Source organism: Parus major, chromosome 3 (genome assembly GCF_001522545.3).
Source record: "Parus major isolate Abel chromosome 3, Parus_major1.1, whole genome shotgun sequence".
Taxonomy (NCBI): domain Eukaryota; kingdom Metazoa; phylum Chordata; class Aves; order Passeriformes; family Paridae; genus Parus; species Parus major.
In genome coordinates, this window is record NC_031770.1 from 42,603,634 (window position 1) to 42,631,478 (window position 27,845).

General features: G+C 36.9%; 1 protein-coding gene across 6 annotated transcripts in view; it reads left to right on the forward strand.

Moving 5' to 3' along the window:
* Window positions 1-27,845, forward strand: part of DISC1 (DISC1 scaffold protein) — a 190,910-nt gene that overhangs the window by 83,826 nt on the left and 79,239 nt on the right. For all 6 annotated transcript variants that reach the window (XR_001520585.3, XM_015622559.1, XM_015622557.2 and 3 more), the window contains one exon: window positions 10,483-10,671. Coding sequence is in view for 5 of the 6 variants with exons in the window: in XM_015622559.1 (XP_015478045.1) it covers window positions 10,483-10,671 (189 nt within the window). In the remaining variant the exon portion in view is untranslated. The remainder of the gene's footprint in view (window positions 1-10,482; window positions 10,672-27,845) is intronic.

A 27,845-nucleotide genomic window follows, 5' to 3' on the forward strand; every position in this document is an offset into this window, starting at 1 on the left:
AACCAGTAAAACACTGAAATGTGATTACAGAGTGTGATACATAACAGCCTTACATGTCACTTGCTTGGGATTGCTGCACTGTTCAGCGTGAAAAAAGGCAAATCACAATCCTTTCTTTTAAGTTGAAAGAGGTGGGTTTTCTGGTTCAGCAAATGGTTTGCAAATGTTTCAGTAGGTGTCTCTGCTAAACACCTGCCTCAGAGAGGAAGCTGAGTAGAAGGGAATGTGGACTAGAGTGCAAGGAGTTACACCAAGTAAAGAAAGGCTAAAGGGTTTTTGATACGTGTTGAGATGTAGCTCTCCATATGTGATTTATATATTAAGTTATATGTAAGAATCTATATTGCACACACAAATTATTTTAAAATGAAACCTTGTACAGCGTCACGTGTTTTGTTTGCCAGGAGTGGATAATGTGGGCTTGAGCAAAGTCCTAAAGGAAATTAAAGCCCAGATTTTGTGTTGATGCTGAGAATGCTCAATTCCCATATTTCTCATAAAACCTTTTTCAAAATGTAAGTATTTTTTATTTCACTCCACCTGTAAGAGGTAAACCAGGCAATGGTCCTTCTCTACCCTTAGACTGTGTAAATGTAGGTAATTTTATCACTTTCACGAAAGGGCTTAGGGACAAAACAGCCCATAAACTGGTCATGCAACTACATGCAGGAAGCAGTTGGCCAGAAAAGCTGTATCTCAGTCTGACACTTGGAGAGAGTGAATGACAGCTTGAGGATCATTTCCAAAACATTCATAACAGCATTTTATACTTGTTAGCTCTTAAAAGAGGTTGTTTGTTTCAGGAATGAATTCCAGTTTAATGCTGCTCTTAATATAAACTGTTTTTACAATTGTTTGACTGCCTTTCTATGTTTTTTGAGAAACATCAGTGCATTTTCTTTTCTTTTACTTCAGGGAATTCTAATGACTGTGAATGGTACAATCCTAATTTTTTACTAAGGCAAAATTCTGCATGGCAGAATTAAAAATCAAGGATGAAAGGTAATTTGGTGAGAGTGGATACTGTAATTTCTTTACCTCATTTTAAGATACAGATACATTTAGTCAATGTGGTGGCACTTGTTTATGTAAAATGCAGAGGTATATACAGAGAACACAGGGAAGAGACAAGAATAAAAAGAAAATTATTTCTTTGAAGGCCTGAAAGTAAAAAAGTGAAAAAAAAAAAATAAATCTGAAAACACCAGAAATAGTCTTAGAGCACAAGGTGAATAAAATCAGAAAAGCCAAGATACAGAAGCAAATCAGGAAGAAAAGATTTGATAAATGCAGAAGAGGAAAGAGAAAGTAAGATACAGAAATATGGGGGTTGTGTTGTTGGGTTTTTTTAACTTAATAAGGCAAAACCAATGAATAGTGGATAATGGAGAAGGATAAATTACTTTAGTTTCTGTGTATTCCTGTGTTAGGATTAAATAAATGACACCTCTTGAGGAAGGCATAGTTATGAAGCAGGTTTTAACCTTCTAAATACTAGCTAAGATTAAGCAAGTACATATTGCCTGGTCTCACAGCCACCAGTGTTAATGAACATCTTGTCCATACTCAATTGTTAGAAGTTGGAAGAGCTTTCAGTTGGGTAATATGCACTTACTTAAGGACGGTCTTGGAACAGCCTGATGTTCAGAAGAAATTACAGCATGCATATGAAAATATGCTGTAAGAAAGTTTAGTGGTCATAGTTAGAGGTTTTCATGTAGTCTGGAAACATCAGGCAGGGTTAAATGTCTGTTACTTCTTCTTATGTAGCAGTTGGATAATTCATTCAGACAGTTTCTTCAAGAACACTATTAATGGATACTGAGAACAACTGTTTTGCTCTATACAGATGTCACATAATTTTTGATAAAAGTAGCATTTTTCTTGAGGAAGCAGTAAGAGTTAAGAGACTTTGGAACAGTGTCAAAGCGAAAAAGGTGACTGTAATCCCAAACGTTAGATTAGATGAGCTAAGAAGTGAAAATTATGAAGTGAAAATTAGCTTTCAGAGCTTATATGGTGGTGACTTAATGATGTGATGACTTGGAAAGCATGATATATACCTCAGCCTTTAATGGCTATCTCGACAGATTCAGACAACATTCATTTGGAGCATGGACTGTACTTTCTAATACAAATACATCGATTTAAAATACTGATGTATTTGCACCAAAAAAAAAGTAAGAATATAGTTTGATATAATTTTTGGAGGAAAATGCTCTGATAAATGCAATGTGAGCATAAGTTCTGTTAGTCTTATCAATGCCATGCCATGGAATTTAAGGCTGTATGATAAATGATACTGTAAAGATGTGAGAGACAATACTATGAGTATAAATGCCTCTCCTTCCTATTATTTCATCCTGGGAAGAAGTACAAAATTAAATTTAGAAGAAAAGAAAGTTTTTGAATATTTGGATTATTGAAGGCCATAAAAGAAATTGAATTAAGTTCCACTGAGCTTTCTAATGGGAAAAAGGAAAGAAGCCCATACTTACATGTTCAAGAGGCATTTTTATCAACAAGTGCAAATCAGCACCTTTCTATCAACACCTCAGTTACATCTGATTGGCCTGTTGGGACGAATAACTAATAGTTAATACTCCAGAGATGCTAGTCCAAAATTTTCCTCCAGAGAGAATTAGAAGGATCCTATGTTATTCCAGTTATTATATCAGTAGCTTTAGGTAATTATAGCTAACAAGTTGTCCTGATGTCATGAGATGTTACTGCTTATATGCACATCTGTAAATTCTCATCGATGAGCTATTATAGTTTAGCATCTTAGTTGGTCTTTTTTTAATTGTATAAAAACACTTTAATGTCAGTGCTTAGAAACCTGCATGTGATTTTTCTAACAGCTGCTTCTTACAGTGGCTCTGAACATGCTCATAAAATTTTGTTATCAGTTATAGGAAGAACATGACAGTATGTGATACTCTGTTCTTTCTTTTAGTATCATGTTACTATTTAGCATGAGATTTTTCTAGGGAATAAATTTCAGATGAAACAATTTGAAGCTTGTAAGAAAATTCAAGTAGGATGATGTTTAAGCAAGTGTGAACATAACTGTAGAAAATTATTGGAACTTATTTTCATACTTTGAGCTGTTTTACACGAGAGGAAATAATAAGAGATGGTGTGTTTCTGTTGTTTTCTTAGTGAGAAAATAATTTGGGAATAGGACTGAAGATGCAAACTAAAATGAATTTTTAGTCCTGTTTCATCTCTTAACTATATTTGAATAAAAGAGGTTTATGGAGGGACATTTTACAATGTTTCCATAGACTCTTTGAGAACTTTTTTTCCTCTTGAGAATGCATATTAGCATGGGACTAGGTAGCCAGAAAGTGGCTTAATGAGAAGCTAAGCAGGCATGAATGAAATTCTGTTTATTATGTAGTTATCCATGAGATGCATATCATTAACTTCCCTTCTGTTTTTGAAAACACAAATTAGATCCAAACACAGAACTTAGAGTGAGATGACTTGTAGTTTGAAAATCTTGAAATTGTCTATACCATTTAGAGATCATGTGTCATGGTCCTATAAATATCATTACCTATATTTAATTAAGTATTGGCAAGTGGGAGCTGCTTGGAAATGATGTTGTGGGATGATTTCCAGCAGTACAATAAGGTTTTTTTCCTTATGTCAATGCAAAAGCATAGTTTTATAAATAACAGGACATAAATACGAGATAGCATATTTCACAAAGCCTAATGTTAGGGCTGTTGCCTCTCTGGCTGCCCTTTAATGCTCATTTAGGGCAAATTTTGCATGGATCCAACTGTAACAAAAAGTGCCCCCCAGCTTTCCAGATTTGGTGCTAAGTATTCCTGTTGGGAATGAGTAGGTTAGGGGAGGGGGGACAGAGCCATCAGACTGGAAGATGCCAGTGCAGGCAGAAGGACATTTTCAGCCATCCATCTGTGGTTTATGTTAATGTGGATGCCTTGTTTTCATGCTTGTGCTGTAGTCTGTCATTTCAATCAGAAATATGAATGGACACATAGTTCTTGGTATGTCAAGTTCTTCCCCAGACATGCTGCTCCTAATTTGTCTTTTGCTGGAAGGTAGTGATGTTCCTGGTTTCTTTTCTGTTTCTGAGAAATGTTGTTTGGTGATGGTTGCAGAACTTGCCTGATCTTCGAGACAAAACCAACAATGCTCCTTTGTGCCTTCTCACAAAGGCTCAGTTTTTTTATGAATTGGAGTCCAATAGAGGGCTGCATCTTGTCAGATGACATAGCTGGTTCCACACTTGCCTATTCCTGATTCCAGCAGCAGCCTGGGTAGATGGATCAGAGGTGTACTAAGATTAATTCTACTTCATGAATGCAGTGTCTGGTTCCAGCATACAATTCTGTGTATGGTCATGTCTTCCACAACACTCACTTTATACATATATATATATATATGTGTGTGTGTGTATATATATGTGTGTGTATATATATATATATATATAATGAAATAAAATTTGCCACCATGTATTGGTCAAGCAGTGTACTTTTTGTCACACCTATTTGAAAAATAATGCTAGTGAGTCCCCCAAACCAACTCTCTAATGGTCCCTCAGACTTCAGACAGCTCTGTGTTGTGGTTTGTCCCCAGCCAGCAGTCAAGTACTTTGTGGACATTCTCTCTGCTCACACTTGGGGAGGAAAGTAAAACTTCTGTGTTGAGATAAGAACAGTTTAATAGCTGAAGCAAAATAAAATAGAATAGTACTAATGTTAAAAGTAACAGCAATAATAATGGTAAGGAAAAGGAGAGTGAGAAGAGGCATAGAGCCCAAGACAAGCAAGTGATGCACAATACCAAAAAAGTGATGCTTACCACCCACAGACCAGTGCCCAGCCCATTTCCAGGCAGCTATTGGTCCTTCCCAACCAGCTCCCCCCAGTTTATTTGCTGCATATGCTGTGGTATGGAATATCCCTTTGTCCAGTTTGGATCAGCTGTCCTGGCCATGCTCCCTCCCAGCTTCTGGTGTACTTGCTTGCAGAGCATGGGAAACTGAGATGTCCCTGATTTTAGACTAAGAGCTGCTCAGCAACAGCTAAAAAACATCAGTGTGTTATCAACATTATTCTCTGCCTAAATTCAAAACAGCACTGTACCAGCCACTAAGAAGAAAATTAACTCTATCTCAGCCAAAACCAAGACATTGTACTGTTTGTCTTTTTCATCTTGTTTTCAAGTCAGACTGCAAGATATTACTGGCTTTCAATGAACTTCAAGGGTAATTCATTGTAGCTGAAATTCCAGCACGATATGTAACCAGACAGCAGAAAAGCTTTTCTTCTGTTGGAGAAGTCAGTCATGAAACAACTTACTCTCTTTCACTCCTCTTACCTAAGCAGCTATCCCTGGAGCAGGAGAGAAGGTCAATTTATCTCTTTGGCAGCTCTTTTTCTTTTGGTTTTGTGCTCAAAGGAGACATTAAATAGAAGAGCTGTGAAGGGAAGGTGCTATCTCTCTGTAGAAAGGGGCTGTGCTGTGGTCTGGAGGGCATGAGAGAAAACACTTGTGGAAGGAGACAGATATGTCTCTTTTTCCATTGTTACTACTGATTTGAAATGTTATTGCTTTGGGGTTTATTTATTTGTGCTCCCCACTGCCCCTTTGGGGTTTTTTTTTTGTTTTTTGGGGTTTTTTTGTTTTTTTGTTTTAATATAGGTATATATATTCCTGAGTTGTTCCTTGGTGCCTGATTGTGTCCAGGTACTAGAGGCTCTCTGTGTCTGAGAATTGCTCCTCCAAATGTATGTCTGTGGGGTCTCTCGCCTTCTTCTAGCTGGCAATTACCTGTCAGGATCACATCAATCACGTAGTTGAGTTATGCTTCATAAAAGCATTGACATATGTTATTGCTTAAAAACAATAATTGCAATTCAAATGTGCTGGATTTCTGTAAAATGTTTCAGGAGATGGTAGACTGTCCTTCATTTGCAGTTTATTTTCTCAGAGGTGCAAACACACTGGCAGTCCTTCCAGAATCTTACATTTGTCATGTCTTTAGCTTTTTCCCTTTCCTTTGTGAGTAGGTGAATGGTATTTATTTTCTTCAGTTTCTTTTGTGGTGTTGAAATCACTTTGTATCCTCATTAATCACAGGGTGAAAGATTTTCAACCTTGTATTCTGGTACCATTGATAAATACTATGGTGGCAAATGCCCTGAGCTAAAATGTAAATTTTCACTTTCTTATGAATTATTAAAGGTAGTGCTGTAAGTATATGAAGAATTAATTTATAGATAATGATGAAGAATGACCAGTCTATTCTTTGTTACATTTAAGCTAGTGTCCAATAGATAGGCTTTATTATTAATGACAAATTTACTCCTTTGTACTACAACGAACATATTTTCAGTGGGGCAGAGACTCTCTCTTTGCTTCATGTATAAATAATGGTAACTATGAATGTATGTAACTTCTGCCATAAATTTGAGAAAAAGTGTGAGTAAAAAATCTGTGGACCTGTAACTTTGCCCTATGTTTTGAAGGGGGAAATATTTAATAAAGTTTAAATAATAACAAATGTCTTGTTATTTGGTAAAATTGAACAGATTTCAAACCGTATTTTTAACCAATTTGTTGCTGCTAAATTGTATCAAAATAATGTTATTTTACTTCAAGACTACTAAATAGGCAACTATCTACTCAATACAGTAAAATCTGACAACGAGGTGTTATAATGGGCATGAGTTCGTGGCATGTAACTATATCTACAGAAAATGTATTTGATGGATAGAGTACTATTTAGCTGTAGCCATACAAGTAAAACTTTAGGAGTAGAGAAAATAAGGGAAATATAGTAATGTTTACACTAAGTAAAAGCAATTATATGACTACTTTCTGCCTGGAGATTTTTTATATTTTTACTGTTTTTCTTGTGTGGGTTGTTGTGCTTGATTTGGCTGGTATTTTTGGCATTCACATCAAGCTGCTGGAGCTTACCTGATGTCACTTTCTGTAGAGGATGAAGGATGCATGGGAGGAGAGAGCCCCAGAGGGCAAGATTAAGGAGGAAGATTTAACTTTTTTTGTTGCTGTCTTTCAAGGTAGTGGTAATGTTCAGTCCTTCAAAGTGAAGTGTACATGATCAGTTCCTTATGACAGTGCACTGCAAGCACCTCACCCTCCCAGGGCACTGGGAACTGCAAGTCTGCTGCCCCACTTTGCACCCAGTGTGTTTATATGAATGTGGATGCAGTGGCTAAAATTGCACATCTCTAGCAAGCATCACTGTGAGGAAGGAGGAAAGATGGGAAAAATGGCATCTTGCTCTCCAGTAGCCTTCACAGAATCTCTGTCCCAAGCCCTGGTTTCGACCAGAATCTCAGCCTTGGTCTTAATACTATTAATTCCTTAGCTTTGTTTTCTCTGTACAGATTTTCTGAGCAAGCAGTTCTATTGGCTGCAGGATTTTTGAGTTTCCTAGGAAGAGTATTGAATACTTTTATATTTTATATTTATCTATATAGATAATATATATATATAATTTATATACAGTACTCTACTGACTTAACCAATATCAACCAACTAGAACTCTCTCATTGATATGGCTGTGTAAAACACAGCTCTGAGTGGTTGACAAAGTTATTGTGCTCACTTAGGCAAACTAATTATTAAATTATCAAAGAGAGAAATGTTAACATTTTGAGAGCATTAGCAGAATAAAGTTGACATATGTCTTCAGAATGTTTGTACAGCATCCAATGTGACATCTCAACCAAAAACCAACAAAAATAAAAACACCAACAAAAAGCCCACAACAAAACAACAACAACAAAAAACAACCCAGGAGGGCAAGTTTTTCAATGCTGGCAGCTATGGATTATATATTAATTTTTTAATCAACCTTCTTCTGGCATTTAGAAAGCAGTTACTTTGGTTGCTGGGATTGAGGTCAGGGCTCACTGGTAATGGTACTTGCGATACCTGAGTTTTTGTATGCTCTTCTGAATTTTCACTGCACACTTTCAGATATTTTTGCTGTCATGGGAAGCTGCATCAGGTGTCTTTTGCCTTTGAGTTTGTATCTGGTGCCATTTCCTTATAGCCTGAATTTAGATATAAGCTTCTCCTCTGGGAATTCAGATCCATTCAGTATATATAAAACTTTCATATGCAATATCATACCTTTTTCCTTGCTGTCCTCTGAAATGTAATAGCAGGCTTCAGATTCTAATGAAGATTTTCTCACCTTCATGTTTTATTAAGCCTCCTGTGCTTTGATGCTTGGGATGAGTTCAGGTGAATAAATGTGGACTCAAGTCTTGTTGCCTTAGAAGCATCTGAATATTTGCCATTTTCCCAATGATTTTGTCTTGGTTATTTTGTTGCTTTGTTTTGCCCATTTGGAAACATGACAAATTAAGGTAATAAAATCTGTGCTGTTGTTTCCCAGTAAAACACTGGTAAGCATAAGATCCTACTATTTGTAAGATCCTACATGTGCTATTTGTAAAGTATGTTTATATTTATTTATTTGTAATTGCAAGACAGAAGTGGCAAATAGGGTTTTAACTGGGAATTAGAAATGAAGGACTTTTGACCTGTTAAAAAGAAACAAGAAATTGTCAACTTTGAGGAATGTTGGAAAGGAGGAAGAGGTTGAATGAAACTATCATAGCCTTGGGACTAAAAAAAACACCAAAAAACCAAATGCAAAGCAGGACTACCACGCTTAGCAATGTTCAGTCTTTAACTGATCTTTAACTTTCAATTTTGACTTATTTGATACAGTATTTTTCCAAAATTTTGATAAGCACAGCCTCCCTCTGGCACACCTGCCTTCATACAGCCACTTGAGTTTGCAACAGCCTCTTTGCTCCAGGCTGTAGGTGTTTGGTGGAAGTGCTCCTGTTCACTCTGGCTTTCTGGAGGAATGGAGCCTCTCCTGGCAGCTGCTGGTGGTGGTTTGCCATCTTCTGACCACTGTAAATACTTGCATCCCATTCTTACTTCCTTGTCTTGAAGAAACTGAACAGCAGCCAAAGCGTTCCCTTTTAAGATTTTGTGACCAACACTTTGAAGACTGCAGGTCGAAAAGACGTAATGCCATAATTTAAGGTATTCTGATGTGGATTTGATTGTTTGGATTATATTTTAATATTTGAAAATAAACTTTTCGATTGATCTGTTGTGTCTAAGCAACAGTGTAAACAAAAAATTTACTGTGTAAACAAAACCAAAAAGGAGCCCTTACATCTGAATAATGCTAGTGGTACTGTAAAGTGATTTCAGGAGGCTAAAGTAATTTCAGAAGCTGATGAGACATTTTTGTGACTGGATTTGTTTTATGTTAATATTTGCTTCAAGGCTAAATCTTCTAAGTGCCTTTACTTACTAAGTACCTTTTCTTATTAAATCATACTACTAAATTTTTGCTAATTTAGGATGATATCAGAGCTTAAATCTTATGTTAAAGATCTTCTTTCTTTTGTTGGGCAATTCTGTATGGAAATTATATTTTTCAAGAATTCTTTTGATTAAAGTGTTGTGGTGGGGTTTAGTTGTTTTTTTTTTTTGTGTGTGTGTATTTTAGTGTTTTTTTTTTCCCCCAGCCAAGTATCTCAATCATTAAAATGATTCTGGTACAGTTATGTAAATGTAGCATTGTTACTCTATTGCTGTTTAAAAGTAATTTAATGGCTGAGGATCTTACTGTCATTTTCTGTTTATTACAGAAGACTTCTTTGCAAAGTAAGAAAACATTCCTCTCCTGCTACTTACAAAACTGGTTTTCAGAGTAGTTTAGTGGATAAATATTACTGGGCTACACTCTAAACCACTTGGGAGTTGAACTTTTTACTCTGGATGCCTGTCCAAAGGAACCAGACATTTTTAAATACTCCAGAGCAGCGTGAGCTGGTGCTGCCAAGGCCTTCTGCCAGTGATGTTTCATGCTTCAAGGAGAGGCAGAAGCGGAGGGTTGTGACTTCTGAATGTATTCTCTGAGAAAAACATCTCTCCATGGTCTTTGCTTGAGGTGCAGCCATTTAAGAAATGCAATGTGTCATTCATAAAGAACCTTCTGGTGCTTGTTACAAAAACCAGCACAAGGTTGCTTTGTTCAGGGAGGAAATACTTCAGTGTCCAGCAGGTTGAAGGCCTCTGTTTCAAATATGCTGTTATTTGAGGGGGTCTTCTAAAAGAAGAAAATCACACTGCAGTGATCAATGAAATAAAATATGATGTTATTTGAACTGTGAACCCTTAGGAACAGGTTTCCTGAAAAAATGTGAATTATATAAATAATTCTGTGCGTGTAAGGTTAAATCAGCTACAATTATTATTTTTGTAATATTAATTAAATGGATGCTTGCAAAGCAGTTTTTCTCCCCCCTTTCAGTGCTGTTAGGAAGTATAATTGCCTAATTTCCCAGGATTGCTATGTAAGCTACTGATGTTGCAAGTGTCTGCCTCATTGTCTTTTTCCTCTTTCTTCCCCTGCCCCCACAAAACATGCAGGAAGTAATTTTGGCACTGCGAAGGATCTTGCAGAAGAAATAAGATCATTAACATCTGAGAAAGAGGGACTGGAAGGACTTCTCAGTGAACTGTTGGTTCTGAGTGCCAGAAATACGCGAAAATTAGAGAGAATTAAAGATGATTACACCAGGCTGAAACAAGAACTTGAGCAAGGAGAGACTGCCTTTGGTGAGTAGTTTACAGATTGCTACAGCTTTTTGCTCAGACCTGATCTCCTGGAGGTCTGCTGGGTTTGATGAATCGTTCTGCATTTCCCAAAACATACTGATTGTTCTGAGGAAAGTCTGGCAGTGACCTAGAGAAACAGTATGTTCAATATCCTCTCAGCTGTTTCCCCTGGAGTTGGAGGAGGCTGTGGAGAGCAAGGGATACCCCAGCAATATACCACTTTTTGAAATCTGTCTTAGCCAGTTCTCAAAACCTTTCTTTTCTAAGCCCATTTTAATCACAGTGATGTGTTCACATACAGAGGAACATGTAGTCTTTATGCAGAAGCAATAGATGTGTCTGGCTGTGACAATAGGAACATGTTTGGTATATAAAACTAAATGTTTGGTACGTACGTTTGGTGGTGGGTATGAGGTGCAAGAGATTCCCGGTTCTGAAAGCAAGAGTTCTCATAGTAAATTTGTGTTTGAGGGGGAGTTTAAATAACTTGCCAAGTGCTGCTCTCACACATCTATGGGCAGTGGGCTTGGGTTGTAGTGTCATGGTGGAACTGGGGAGGTTGTCTGTGATTACTGGGAGAGCTACTGACAAATTATCAAATAGCAAAGTCATTCCTAGACTTGACTTACTCTCTTGTCTGCTCTATTCACTCCTGAAGTTGAAGTAGATAAAATGGCCTTGCTACTTGCTTAAACAGAAAGGCTCAGTAATTTTTGATTGACTACAAATATACAGTTACTAAAATTATCTCTAAACTAAATACAATCCTGAGAGCTACTTTAAAGCTTTAGAATTTGGAAATTACTTTCCTTTTTCAGGATCTATGAGGAGTAGGTTGGGTGAAGAGAGAAAGGTGCCTCTGTTTTAGAATCATATGAAGTTTCTTCATAGGCAAGTGGATAAGCAGAGCTATTTTAAAACAAAAAAAGGCATCTGAATACATCTAAGACAATGTTTTAAAACATTTTTGTAGGCATCAGGATACATCTAATACTGTGTTTTAAAAATGCATAGAATAATGCATATACACACACACTTCAAGGTAAGAACTTGCTTTTTTAAAATCTAGATAAAATTTCAAAAAATGGTTCCTCAAATTTAGTGCACTGTGATGCAAACCCATAAATGCACATCAGACAATGCTGCTTCTTGGATTTTCAAAAGAGTTGAAAAGGATTTTGACCTTCTAATCAGCCCATTTTTTTTTCTCTTTTATTTTAGGACAATTAAACTTCCTGTAATACACATGTATGTTTTCATTTGTGTTTAGTTTAGCAGGGTTTTAAATCAAGCCTGTACAAGACACTTGCTGATACCACAAATGGTATCTGTTTACAGTCTTTTTTTCCCCTTTTGTATTTATACAGCTAAGAGGAGATACCTTCTTTACCTTACCTCCACTGTCCCACAATTTGTGACAATAAATTTCAAAATACAGGGTGTTTACTCTATAGATTTTATTTTAATTTACTGCGATTCTGTAGGCATATAAGGAGAAATTTATCCTTCTGTTAAAATAAAATGCTGTCAAGCAGATACTAGTCTGACATACATAAATTGAAACCTGGCATCTTCCCTTTTCATCATCCCTGCCCCCTTTACATATGATCTACCCTATTTTCTCCTTTACAAAATGGAAATATTTGAGAACACTGGCATGGATTCGATACCAACATATTTAACTAAATGTAAGCCTTCAGATGTACTCTGGAAAACAGTATGCAGATAGTGTCCTGAGGAAAAGAGGCCACTTTTATGGAACAGTGTTATTTTGCACAGCATTTTTATATTTAGAGAATAAAGCATAAAGAATTGGAATACAATTTTTTTGCCTTTTTTTTTTTTCCCTGCTGTTCAAAAGAACTGGAGATAGTTGTGTTGGCTTTGTCTGCACTGTGAAAGGTGTGATTTGAGTTGGGATAACTGACCTGACTTACTTCACAGCCTTAGGCCTGGTGTTTCATTTATGCCAATAAAATCTGCCTTGCTGCAGAGAAAGGCAGTTCTTCCTTTTCTGTGTGCCTGCCCCATCCCGCACACTATAGGTGTACGGTCCTATACGTGTCTATTTCTATGTCATCTGGCACTTGAATTGTTGCTTTGTGCCTGCAAGCTTCTTGAAAACTTTGATTTATTTTTTTTTTACTGAACATAATACTGCTTTGTATGGAAAATATTGGACAAAAAATTTAAATGCTAAAATATGTGTGTGTGTGTTTGTCTTGTGTATAAATTGGTCACCTATTTTTTGCTTCATTAATAATTGTTGATTTCTCATAGTAATGCAGATATAAGGAAGCAGACGTCAAGGGAAGAGACTTAATCACACAATAATCAGAGCTGGAATTTTAAATAGGACACATCATTAGCATGTTAATGAATTTTCTCACTCTGTGCCAGCTGCCCAAGTATAAAAGATATTGCAGATGTAGTGCAAAAATCAGGCTTGGCTTACTGCACTGAGAGCTGTCAGTGCTCTCTATGAAGGAAATTTGACAAAAAATCCTTTCATATTTTTAGAGATGCTAAAAAATATGCTTTTCATGTTGGATAATAGAAGCATTGACAAGTAATGCTATGTATTAGCATTTTAGGATGAATAGTACTAACTTGCCCTTTAGACATTGACTTTCTTCTGAGGCCGTCAAAACGCTGCTATAAAAGTGATCAACTGTTATTTCCATTTTACAGATAGGAAAGCCTGGGACTTAGAGGTCATGTAATTTTACCTGAAATGGTGGTGAAGCAGTTGCCCAGCTGATAGTCTAGCATCAATCCTGATTGAATTAATCTCTTGCAATAAACATGTGAAACCAAAGTGGTGCTGTGTTTCTTTGTGAGCTTTATATTCTTCTGGACTGCTGTTGAAGATGCAATGGTTCTGGGAAAATCGCTGAAGGTCTTGTGCTTGATCATTGAGCAGACCTGTCTTATAAAGTCAGAAGGTTCTGTTATGGCAAAGAAGAGAACTGTTTTACAGCCCAAAAAAACCAAACTTGTGTTCCAGACAAGTGAAGCTTAATTACTTGCCTGTCTGCCAAACTGTTGGATTGTACTTATAAATCCTGGCTTGGGTTGACTGACATTTGTAACCCAGGGCTGGAAATTAATCCTACCCTCTTCTTGTGGCTTCCTCATCATCAGTACTGCTGAGCATGTTTTCCTTCCTCGTATGCTGAATTTTTTTCCTGTCTGCTCTCAGCTTTTTTCTGCCCCTATTACACTTTTGGGAAAGCACCTCCCATAAGTAATGTATGTACACACACAACTTGAGGGGGGGACCGTGCTTCCCAATCTAATTGCTAGGTTGTGCTTGCCAAGTCATGTTAAGTAGAATTTCTGTACTGCATTAATTTCTAGAGGAAGTATAAAATAAGGGCTTTCATGCATATGAAAATAGCTTTTTTACCCTTTTAAAAAACACCAAAACCCAAACTACTGTTTGAAGGCTGATATTTCAGTCTCTCTGCTCAACTCTTGTTGCCATCCTTGACTTTTATTGTCTTAGAAATTGCTTGTGTAAGTCCTAAAGCTCCTACCAGCCTGCTTTTGCAGTAAAGCTTCTGGAATTGAACAGATACATTTATTAAACAATAAACTAGATGTAGCAGAGGTGTTTCTTGGGAAGCTGGAAATTTCTGTCACACTCAGTTTATTTTGTTGAATACATACACTCTGCATGCTTGCATAGAATGTCTCACAATGTTTTGTCCTTTTAACAGAAGAAAAACCTATCAGAGTTGATTTTTTTAATCTGTTGGTTTTTTTTTTTTTTAAATAAAAAAATCCCAATGTTTTGACTTTAGAATACTACTTGGGAATAAAATGTATTCAGAATGTACTTTGAAGACTATCAAAAATTCTGCTACTCTTTTTCTAGTCATTGTTCCAAAAGCTGCAAATATGACTATTGTGAAGGATGCAATTAGTCTAAGACTTAGTATTGTCTGGACAGCAGAAACCACTAGTGGTACTGCTTAATGTAATGCTCACTATTGCATACTGAAATATTTATGAAAAGAAGGTTCCATGCTTCATATACAATTGTATAGAATGTGATTTATCAAAGTGTTAATGACCGTTTTATACAGAGCAATTTTATTCTATTTCAAAGACATTTTTATTCTGATGAGTACAACACAGAAAGTCTTACACTAGAAACACATGCCATGTATTTTGTACTGGGAAAGCTACCTTTTTTGTTTATTTAAATATTTATTTTAAATGATAGCTGTAATACAAAAGCTTCTCTCTTTTTTCTTGTAAATGGTCTTTGCAATACTGTTTGAAGATGTCTAAAGATCATCAACAATTTTACACCATTTTTAATTGTTAAAAAAAGAAGTAAGTATGACATAAACCCATGTGCCTATGACATAACCAGAATGATTCCATGTTTTGTTTACTGATTTTTCAGGTGATGGTTTTAATGTTCTTCCTCAATGCTAGTTTTTCTTTACCAAATAGGCTTTCCATAATTGTTTCTGTAGTTCATTGTCTGTCTGAGCAATTATCTGATTCTAAACTGAAGAGCTGAACCTTTTGGTTACCTCTGTTTAAATAAATCATTAAAGAAGAACCCTCATAGTGTGTAACAGATGGGCTTCTGTGAGGGAGAAGAAGCTGCTCTGTTGTGTCCACTTCTAATTTGGGTGAGATCATTAAGTTCTGCATGTCACACCTTTATGAAATGTTTGTTGTCATTAAAGTGAGTGGTGAAATTGAATGGCTTATTGCTTATGTCTATGGCCATCTCTACATAAATTGTGATCCTGAAGGATTTAGCCAATGGTCCCTCTGTTTAGCTTTCCCAGAAGGTGTAAAACCCTCGGTGATGATGCAGGGATGGGACTGGCAGTGCACCTGATATTATCCTTTACTCTGAGCTGACGTTCAGTTGACGCTCCAAAGAAGCACTTGGCAGCCTTCTGTTGAGCAGCATGGAAAAGTCATGTCCACATAAAAACCCAACAGGATAAAACAGCAACAACAACAAAACCCTCAAGAAGCCCAGTCTTGCAGAGCTCCTTTTGTGTTGTCTTGGGCAAGTACAGCATGAGTAATTCCCTCTGCTCATTAGTATTCTTTCTGCTGTTTAATTAAAAAAATTGGTGTTCCTGCATTTGCGTGGACTTCACACTTATGCTTATTCTGTGTTTATTTCTGTTTCACTGATTGTGAGCATGGGTCTCATTTTCTTGGCTCATTTTAAAGCACTTGAGATCTTACAAGTTTAGTATACACATAGACATCTTTTGGTTTTATAATTCTATAATGTTAGTAACTGCATATCAAATTGTTACCAAGCTTTGAGGATCAAATTCAGACTAATGATTTTCATTCCATTCGTTCTTTCACAATATCATCCACATCATCTTTGTTAAGTAATATTTAACCATAAGTAGTTAAAGGGTTTTTTTTTGTGTTCTAGAATTGCCTTTCTTGATCAATACTATCAGTAGAATTTAGTAACATAAAAAGAGTAAATTCTGCCAGGCATTTCCTGTAACTAAAATCTCAAATATATTTTAATTTTAGACATCAATTTTTCTCATGATTGAAAAGATTGGAAACCAGTATGTTTAAGCATAATTAAGTTTGCCATATATCTTGAGTCACTTGCAATTGTGTTCCTTACAATGGTGATTTTAAAGGTCATCTTGTCTGGTGCTGTTCATTTAAATATGTAAAATACTTTGGTTTTCACTTGGGGCATAGAGGTTTAGTCTGTATAAATGCAATGGAGGTATTAAATTTAATCTGGCCTTTCTGTATAATTAGATGCAAATATGTGTAATGCAGAAAATATGAAATATTCAGGCAGCTTGAACTGAGAAAGCAGCTTGGTTCAAAGCCTGCCAATATCTGTAGAGATCTTTTGATCAGGGTGTTTTTGTGTTGATGCTCAAAGGTGAGCTTCTATCTCTTCCAAGATGTGATGGCAGTAACTTTATTGAAATGTTTTATGTACCTGTATAATACTTTTTGGGCAGCAGTATGAGGTAATTACACACAGAATAGTAACTCTTGAAATGACCTGACATGGATGCTGCAGTCATAGAGGTGGTTATCTACCTTGCTGCAAGGAACAAAGCTTGGTATGAAGTTTTATACTGGGTGTCTTCAGGGAATATGATGTCATCTTTGACTAGGATGGGCATAAAGACATCAAGGTTTTGTAAGTTTAAGGCCACAGAAATGTGGAGTGGTTCTGTTCATGCAAGTGCAATCTAGTGGTGAATAGTGTCACTGAACAGCTTCCTATTGCGATGGGAGGTGGGCAACCTCCCCCCTGTAATGCAGTGTGGACACTTTATTGTGCTGGTGTGCAGGCAAACAAGCAAACAGAAAGTTCTGAGATTATTCCAGGCAACTTATTCCTTTACATCTGAAATGCTGTTGCCAGCTATATACATGGTGCATTAAACTTTTGGAGTGGGCGTCATATCAAATTATTCTGGTTTGCCGTCTCTGCTCCAGGTTTCTGCACTGCTCTGCTTTTTAGTTCAGCTTCTTCAGCTGACAGCGATGCAACAGAGTAAGTAGGAAGAAGCAACACAGATGAGTTAAATTTGGAATAAATGTGGAAATTCATACCACCAATTTTAATCATTCTTCATTCGATTCTGTTTCTGCAGCTGCATCTTCTGAGGTACTGGGCTCAGATTGAAAATTCATGTTTTTTTGTGTTTTTTCTTAATGACTGTAGCTGGTTTGAAAAAGAATGAGATGCTAAGATGCCAAAATGCTAGGATTAAAGAAGAGAGAAAAAATAGTATATTATGTTCATTGCCCAGATAGAGCAGGTTCCCCTATGTAATTCAAACTCTAGCCCTGGTTACAACCAACAAACATTCTTTATTTTGCCACTTCTAGAGTTTGAATATATCATGGTAGGAAATCTGTAACTATTTTCCTGATAGCATATAGCTGCTGTTCCTACATGTTATATTTAGAGAATTCCAGTTTTGTCAGAAAGATGTGTCTGAGGAGCTGCTCAGAGGCAGACAGGAAGGTCTGTGGGGCTGCTGGTGGGGTGCTCAGAAGAGGACCTAGGAAAGTAGTGATATGGAGTGACACTTAGAAGATAGGATCAAATTGATTTTCAAATATTGCTTTCCTTGTCTCCCAGATGAGGTAATGGAGGCACTCAGAGAATTGATTTTCTGTTTCTGTTAATTTTGCCATTACATATGGGTACTGCCTGTACGTATTTGGCCTTTAGGATGGGATTACAGCATGTGTTTGACAACTTGATGCAAAAACATTAGTAGGTTTGAAGTACAAAATCAGTGTTTGGTCTCTTAAAACCTCAAGTTTTATTGAAAAAGTCAATGAACAGTTGGTCTACCATTTACGGGTTTCTTTAAGTTATGTTCATTTTGGTTTTTATTCTCAGTGTCATACGGCATGGTTTTGCTTTTTCTTTTTTTCTTTTTCTTTTTTTTTTTTTTTTAAATGTTGTTCAAGTTATATTAACATGGCATGAGATTTTCAGGTCCCAGAAGTGTGCAAAGGGCTCTTTAGAATACTTTGCCTCATTTAGTTTCTCTTGAAGATGAGTATAGAAATGGATAGAATATTTAAGAAATAGTGTTAATTTGCTTTCAAGTAGTACTTCAGTGAAACTAATCTTAGGCAGTTATACTTTCGAATATTCAGACTTTCTGCAAATTGAAGATAAAAATAGTACAGCATTTTGCATTCAGTTAATGTTTTAGATTTTATTTATTTTTTTTAGATGTCAGCAAGAAAATGTTGGTTTGGGTCATCTGGGATCACTGACAAAAAACTGATGTGCTAGAAGAAGACTATACTGCCACAGAAGCACAAATTGAAGATATTGTTTAACCTTTTAATTGCAGATATTTTTCAGATGTATGTATTTTGATTCAAAATTTTAGCACTTTAGTACATTTCCATATGAAAGTTTTCATTCAAGAGTTTTGACAGTGTTGTCGAGTTACAGTGTACAAAGCTAATTCTATGCTTGCATAAATACATGCAATTTGTAAAGAATTACATCTCCTTACATTGGCAGTAAATTCACCTCGCTGACTGAAGTCAAATATTTATTTTTCTCAGATATTGCCTTTCATCTTTGCTTTGCTATGACTGGCAATATTCAGAAACAGCATCTAAAAGTATGTACGTCTAAGCAAAAGAAACCCCTGGGATACCATTCCATTTGGAATACAAGGTGTCCCTCATGAAACACAGGGGTATATTCTCCAGATTTTTTTCCTTTTGACTGTCAGATGTGGAGTAATTTCTGCCTCATTCTTTCTTGCTTTTTTTTTTTTGTTTTGTTTTGTTTAAGGTTTCCTTTGCAAATTTACATTTGGAATTGCAAATGCAGTAGTAAAGATACAAGCTAAATGAAAGTTTCTATAAAGGATTTTGTAAAGTAGGGATGTTACCAGCCTTGACTGAGTTTTCTCAACTAAATATTTGCAGTGAATGAAATTACTGTCTGCTACAAACTACTGTATAGTTTGTTTCTTCAGTCACCACAGGGTTCCATGCATGCTGCAGGCTTTATACCCGCAGGGATGCAGAAGTATAACCAAATCTGGAGTAATGGAAAATATTTATTGAAAAGTGGAGGAGGTATAATACCTGATGATAAATCCAGAATAAACCTACTGAAATTCTAATCCTTTCTAGAAGAGCTGGGTTTTGTCTCTAAAATTATTTAAATGCTACATGTATTATTGTAAAGACGGCTTTACAATAGAAAACCTCTTCCAATTTATACCTCTTACCAAGATAGACAAGTAGAAGTAGAGAATTTAAATGGAAGAAAGATTATTTGTTCTGACTTTGATTCCCCCAAGAAAATGTATTTACATCTTCTCTAAGCTTTTAGTCTTTTTCTGTACTTCCATTAAATCCTAACTGATTACTCTGAGGCAGTGGAAATCTTATTATTTAGAGCAGAGTTAAGTACCTTCCATCTCCAGTTCAGGAACTGAAAGTTTTCACTCAAGAATTTTCTTTCTCTGTCCTTAGAGACATAAACTGGAACAAAAGGCAGAAAACCAAAGGATTGCTAATGCCTGGAGTTAGGAGCTGGAACTCCATATCCTTCAGTTTGATTTCTGTTCTTACTTCAGCAGGAACAGAAGCAGTTTGCTGATGTTCCAGTTGATTTGGGCCAGTTTTCTTGTATGAGGTGTGGAGGTAACCACTGCTTCTGTTACAATCCTGTTGTCAGGTGTCTGCTCCACAGACTCCATATTTAGGCATGGGAGACAATAGTAGCAGGTGATAGTATAAGGCCCAGGGATTTTGTCATCTGTAATTGCAAAGAATCTGTGGCCCATGTGCAACAGGTGCTTGTGATCATTATTCCTGGTGGCCTGCCAGATTTCAACTGATAGGCTGAGACCATGTAAGAAAAATAAAAATTCACAGAACTGGATATTTGAAACGCTGGTTTTTTTTGTTGTTGTGTTTGAACCTGGTTTCTTTCTTTATGCAAAAAAAAAAAATATTGTAGTAGAATATAATTAAAAATTTGATGCTAACTGAAAAGAAGACTCACTCATATTTGTGGATGATATCTTTGGTTTGATGTGCATGTTGAAGGCTTGGGTAAAGATAAACAGGCATGTTTGCCAAGCTGCATAAGATTAAACAGTTCATTACCTGTTGGAATTATCAGCTGCAAGACACCTTGCATAATTTGGACTACAACCTTTATATGCTTTTGGCTGGATTATACCTCTTATCTAGTGAGGTGCATTGAAATATAATTAACAATGTGAGCTGGAAATGACAGGCTGAAACTATGTGTATTTTTGTGCAGATAAACAATCCTGTATCTGGATCAGAAGTCATAGAAGCATTTTATCTACTAATTTTTTTTCCCAGTTCCTGTGTTCTGAAAAATTGTAGAGAAAAATAATCTGTGCTCTGTGTCAGAGAAGAGCAAATAGGCACCAGCCTTGTCTCCCTGTAGGCTTGACTTTAAGAACCTTTGGAAAATGTTAAATCCTGCAGAAAACAGTAGTTATGTTAGATTTTTCATAATCTGCATTTTGAATGTTTTATTAGAGAATTTTGAAAATACGTGGAGGCAGGAATTCTGATCCATTGATACCGGTATGAGTTTTGCCTCCAGTCACAGCAGAGTTCAGGATTTCCCCTGTGACACTCCCCACACTGAAGCTGCAGCATCTGTTTCTGAGCTGAGCTGCTTAGGATGTAAGTCATCTTACCTTGATGAAAGTGCAGTCCACATAAGAAAATGCAGGACTTGGTAAGAAATTCTGTTACCTAGGAAATCCTCCAGCTTTATGACAAAATGGTAAATTTTGAAGTTGGTAGTCCTCTTCTACTACAGAAGAATCAGGTGTTTTATTTTGAATGTTTAAGCTGAAAGTTATTTGCTGTTGATTTTAGTTCAATGAACTTAACAGCCCTTTGACTTTTACAATGCAATTATTATTTTAGGATACTGTTTCTCTTAGTTAGGAGAAAAATATTTTTTACAAGTTGAGAGCATATGAAATGTTGAATTTTCAACAGAATCATCTGCATTTGTTGTTGTTACTGCAGTAAAAAAATAATCTGCATGAAATTTATTGCTCTTGTATTTTCAGGTTTCCAGTGTGCAGTCTTCTGGGTGTATATATATATATATATGTTCTTGATCTAGTTCTTAATCTATTTAAATAGATTGATCTAGTGATAAAAATAAAAATTTTCCTGTGCCAGCAGAAAAATGTTAGAATTGTGACATTTATTCACTTCTATTCAGTACCTGTGAAAAAAAACTGTGTGAGTACTGGTGTAACATATCATTGTTCATTAGCTCATGAAGTGGTCATCCACATCCTTAGGTGGAAGGATATAATTCCAGTGGGAGAGATGCCCTCTGAATAAGCTGTAGACAGTGGCTGAAGCATCAAAAATGGTGTTGTCCTTTTTAGTACTTTAGATTGCAATCTAAAAACATAGATCTGGATATTTATTAGATTAGCTATTTTTTTCTCCATATCTTTTCTGCTTATGTGATAAGTAATGACAATCTGGGGAATACTTGAAAATAACAAAATTCTAGACAGGGACACAACAATTCCTGCAGCTTTGTAGTGCTGAACAGAGCTTTTGACAGTTTTTGGCAAGTACTTGGCTTAGTCTTTTGCCAGCCCAAAAAAACATGGATGGTATATCAGTATTGTAGTCCAAGGATGCTTCAAGATCAAATTGGCCAATACTCAAAAAGATTTTGCCTGCAACCTGTCTCCAGTATGGATTATAGACCAGAGGAAAATGATAAGTAAAGCCCATGTGTCCTAAAAGTTTTTGCCAATGAGTCTGGTTAAAACCAGTTGTAGATATGAGCCATCTTTGTTCAGTTTAAAGAAAATCTAAAGATTTTAGAAGTCTAAAATCCTTTGGTTATAGCCTGCAACTACCTGCTCAGAGACCAGAACTTGATAGTGGAAACATATTTATAGAGAGAAAAGCAGAATAGATCATTTCTAATGGCTAGTAATTGAAGCTGACAACCTTAGATTTAAAAAAAAAAAAAAGAAAAAAAAAAAGCCTTTTAACTGACAGGACAATTGTCTTTTGCCAGAGTTCAGCAAAGATTTTATTGTAAATGCTCAGTGACTAGGGTTTTTTATATGTCATTTTTGTAGTTGCAGCTGGAATCAGTTCAGAGAGATCTTACTGTGTTTTGCAGATGACCAGGATCATTAAAAGCAATAACTTCTGTTAGACTTGTGTTCTGGTACTGTTGTTTTATAAAAAGAATAATAACTAGAGAAGCAATCCCTGTTTTGGTATTTTTTTAGATAAATAAAGCCCAATGCAGAATGGCAACATTTTCTATTAGTGTTAAAATGAATTGGGTTGTGCAGTAATACCTGGTTCTCTTCCTTCCCACTCCTTTTCTATAATTTTTAATTTACTAGCTCACGATACTTTTCAGTCTCTTCATGGTTTATTTGTCTCCATCTCATGCTGTATGAAGTTTTCTTACAATCCAATAATTAATTGAAGTCCTGCTTGTCTGACTCCTAATCATATGGAGCACAATTTCACACCTTTTCCAGGACAATGTTCAGTTCACTGAGGCCACACTCTCTACCTGATTTATTTATTCTTAAAAGAAGATGGCATACAGAAGCCTTCTCTGACTCAATTCCTCAAAGGCCTGGTATGTAGGTGTTTCCTCATTCTTATGCTGCTTGCATTTTGCCTCTCGTGGTGACCCCTGCGGAGGTTACTTATGTGGTGTAAGAGTGGATTGATTGGGGAAATGGAGACCAAGGGAAAACACAGAACTCTAAAAGCACAGAGCATTTTACAAGCTGTCTGCCTGACCTTGAAAACCAATATGCACTGGTCTAAGTGGAAGACATATTCACAATTTTGCAGGATAAAGTACGAGGGCAGCAGGATCTTTTCGTGTGTTAGAATACTTCGTCACAGTGCTGAAATGCTGAGCTGCAGCTGAGAGCCATCAGGGTATACATTTATTAATTTAGTTCTGCTTCTGTAGCATCACTCTAGTGTACCAGCATCCTCTTATGCCTTTCAAAGAAATATAAAGAAGTAAGAAAACCTCTGTTTTCTAAAATTCTCTGGGGTTTTGGGAGTTGTTTTAAAAATTCTGAATGCTCAGAGTCCGTCATCTTCATCATTCTCTATGTTTAGGTTTATTTTATACCCTTTTTCTCCCACTAGGTATTCTGGAAAGCTTGTATTTTAATATTTCTCCATATCTGATAGATGCCACGCACTTCTGCAGTAAAAGAAATAAATAAAAAAATATAAAAAATTAACCTCTAAATTCTGAGCATTAATTGGTTAACAGCATTTCAGTTTCTTTCCCCTCTTTTCACTCTTGTTATATGTTCACTTTCAAGTAAACCTTGTAAACCTTCAAGTCCCATTGATATGTTTTCCTTTATTTCTCTTCTATCTTTATCTCTGTTCAAACCTTTTGAATTTTTTGTATTTTTATTTGTATCTGTGTACGTGTAAAATAATTTCATCTAGTTTATTATGCTGTTCTCATATTTCTGATAGCTTTTCTAATCCAAAAGGTTCCTCAACTAACTTGCATGGGCCCACTTCACTGTTAATTCAATTTTCTGTTCTCTAGGTTATTTTTATTACATTTGTTGTTTCCCAGGTTTTTTTATTTCCAAATTCGATGCTTAATGTTACTTCTTTTTAAAAAATATGGACCCTCTTCCTTGTTTCAACCCACATGTAGCAAACCTGAGTTACGGATTTTTCTTTCCACTTCCATGATTTGTGACTTGGTAGTTAGGTGATTGCTCTGAAAATTGCCAGTACTTGCTGACAAGTAGTTTTTTTCCCAGCCTACATGTTTAGTGCAAGAGAATAACCCAAATGGGCAGCCATTTCTGCTTCTTTCTTGTGTGTATATACCTTCTCACTGTCCCAAGACATTTGTTTAGGCTGTATTTGGGCAGTGTAAACAGCGGCTGTTTCACTTCACTCCCAGAGGCAATGTATCTGAAATTCTCAGGTAGGACACCCACCTCTGTGTAGTGCTCTACAGTGCCAGGTCCTTTTCCTGTCCCAGAATATGCAGATGCTGTGAGAAGTGCCTTCAGTCAAAATCCTGCTCCCCCTTGCTAGAAGGTGGTGTGCTCTCGTTAATAGTAATGAGGCTGGAAAAAACACTCCTAGCACTCTCTGGTGGACCTGCACTGTGGGACAGTCTCCTTATCACAAGCCAAATATTTTTCTTACCCTGCCTATTATGCCTGTTCAATGTGGTGTTTAAAGGGTTTGTGGTGGGGTAATCCTGGCTTTGTTGTGCCATCACACATTACAAATGTGTGTTTCCTTCAGCAGTGTTTTCCAGGTTCCCATCTGTTCTTTCGGTTCCCTGTTAGGAAAAAGGTCCATGTTGAGCTGTGTTGAATTACTAAGCTCTCAAGGCAGACCATGATGATCCCACAGAGGAATATTTTTCCTCTATAAAGCAGCAGAGAGCCCAAGATGACTTGGCATTGGAATTATTATCTCTGCCTGTCTATCTTTGTTTCTTCCATGGTGTTTCACTGCTGAACAGTAGGAGTGGTGATAAACTTGTATATCTAAGATGTGTCTGGAAATTACATGAGCTATGAAGTTTAAAAAGGCAAAAAATGATGGATTTCTGGAAATAGCCTACCTAAAATGATTGTTTAATGAAGAATTCTCCTTCAGTACAAAGGGTACACTTCAGTGAATAATTTGAGACTGAGAACTGTGAGCCTTCAGATTTATAAAACAGGTAAAAGGCATAGTAACAGAAGAGTTGCTGTCCAAGAATAACTGTAATAAGAGGTTAGGTAGGAAAAGTTACCTGACTGTCTTGAAGTCAAAGGTCATGAGCACAGGAAAAACTCATTTAGCTTTTGTTCCCCTTTCCTACTGTAGGTGATTGCTTTCTTCACATGTTATTTTTGTTATTTTGGCACACTATGTGTGAGTGACAGCAGGATCTTTAACTCTTCCTAGCTTTGGCAACTGTCCCCTTGCCTCTGTGAAATTAAAGTCTGTAGGTTTTGATAAGACATTCTTTAAAAGAGAACTTAATCTGCCATCATTTATTTTATTAGACTGAAATATGTTCCTGCTGCCCTCTTTGTTGAGAGTTATTGCTTCAACAATCACAGGCAAATCTGATTTACTGTAAACATTTATAACAGCAGAGTAGGAGTGTGGGCTGTAAATTGGTTGGAAAATGGGAGCAATTTGCTAGGAGTGAGAAAGTAAGATTAAGTTAAACTGTTGAAACATTCACTGAAGTCTTGTACCATCAGCTCCAACAGCTTAACTAAGTACTATGAGAAGCCTTATGCCAGGTCATTCTTTGCTACTTACTTTGTGCTGTCATTATTGGAGAACACCCGGCCTGGCAGGGTGTGGCACTGGCTCTGCCCACTTGTGACTGGTACTAAATCAGTTGCAATGAAGAAAAAAGGAAAGGGCTGTTCCTACCTTGTCCTGAGGGGGTACCTGTGATTTGGATACTGAAAATAATTTATTTTAATTTCATCTAATTAACTGGACAATTGGGAGAAAGGGTGAAAAAACCCAAAAAAGCAAAACTTAAATGGAAGAATTTAAGTGGTGGCGGGAAGGAGGCAGAAAACCCAAGGACACATTTGAAGAAAGAGTGTTGAAGATTGAAAGAAGCTTTTGATTTGATCATGTATGAAATATTTCTGTCAGCCAAAAGCAGTTCTTAAGTCTCCTCCCCTTGCAAACCTCTGCAATCAGGTGAATTAAATTTCCTCTTTGCCTGCCTCTCCCCTTAAAGAACAAATGGGAGATCAGTGGCCCAGCACTGTATCAGTGTGCAATATGAGGATTCACTTTCTTCTATGTCTAGGATTTGAAACCATCTCTCCAGCACATCTTGAAGGGGGTGATAGGTCCCCAGTAGTCAAACGTGCTCTTGAGGAGACACTGTGCTATTGCCTCTGTGTCCTGGCCACTATGCTGGAGCATTCTCCTTTTAGGGGCTATAAAACTCATCCCGTTTTATCATGCATTGCCTTTCCTAGTGCAAACTGTCTCTGGAGTCATGGAAGTTATAATTATGCAATTTGTATGATTTATTGCTTGCACTCAACAGCCACTCTTCGCTGCTGTTTCCATTATTTCTGAATTGGATCAATTTAAAAGTTTGATGTTCTTACAAATATCACATCAATATAATTACAGGTACTGTAACATTATTGGCCAGTCTTGTTTGGGAAAGAATTAATTTCAAGAGAAGGTATATTCTACAATGATTTAATTTGGAGAAAAGCTTCACGTTTGCTAAATTTTGTTTGGTGTGTGGCTTGTGTCGCTATTTTCATACACAAGGGAGGTGCCTTACTGCAGGGTTTGCGCTGTGAGGGGCAAGCTCTGTACGCATCAGGGCAGCAAATATCAGATGTTACTTAAAAAAATAAAATAAAATAAATGGTTTTTTAATGTTACGTATTTTCCACATGATACCGTTTATTCTGCCTCGGAATGTTCCTTTTGACCTTGGTGAAAGGCTGTAATTAATCAGCAATTAAGGCGGCGGCGGCCTTAGGGAGGCAGCGCGAGGGGGCGGCATTGCCGCGGGAGAGGCGCGCCCGGCGCTGGGATGCGGGAAGGGAAGGGATGGGAAGGGAGGGAAGGAAGGAAGGAAGGAGCCCCCTCTTCCCGGACACCCCCGAAGTGCCTTCGGATCGCCGGCCTCGCGTCCGCCGGCAAAATGCACCCTTGGGATAAGATAAATCGGCACGGTTGCGGTATTTCTTGGTAGCCAGGTGTCCCCTTAAAACTTGATTTAGGGCTGTTATTGAGGGGTTTGAATTGCACTTTGTTCTGTCTGGGTTCTTCTTGAATGCGCACCTTACTGTAATGTTCCAGATGGCTGTCGTCTTAACAATAGATAAGAATTAAGGATGGTAATAGGGGATATTTTATTTAAATCCACATCTTTATCTTTCATTACTTATTCACATTCTATTATACCCTGGTGCTGTATTCAAAACACTTGAGGATTTAACAAGGGGAAAAATAACCATTTAAATTAGGATATTATGTTGACACCTTTACTGATGGTAATTTTTTCAAGCAGTAGTGCAGTATGGAAGAGCTGGAGCTGTTTTACATGGAGGAGGAAGAGGAAGCTTCACAAACACAAAATTTTGTTTGAGTTGCACTTACAGGCTAAGAGTTCATTCCCAAAGAAGACTAACTTATATAATGGGGTGGGGAAGTGTCGCAAACAGGCAGGCTGTTCACTGAGTAGAACTGGTGAGAAGACTTTTTTAAGAGTTTTTGCTAGGTCTTTAAATTTGTTAGAGCATCACAGAGTGTTTTTCTGAGACTTCTGACTAAAACTTCCTCAAGCAGAGGCAAAATAGCTAGTAAATGCAGTGGTCTGGGAAACTGGGTATCCATGTGAAAGTCCATGCATGTCTTGATTGAGAGTGATACTGGATATTGGTTTCTTCAGAATGAAGTGGTAGAGAAGTAGAGAGGTCACACTGGGCCTCTAGTACTCCATGCACTAGCACCAGGTTTCCTGGGGTGGGTGAATCCACCTTCTCACTGGTAAACAGACACTTTGAGAGAGCTATTGTTTCTTGGGCTACTGACCAGACTGACTTAAATTCAAAATATCAGAATGCTGCTTT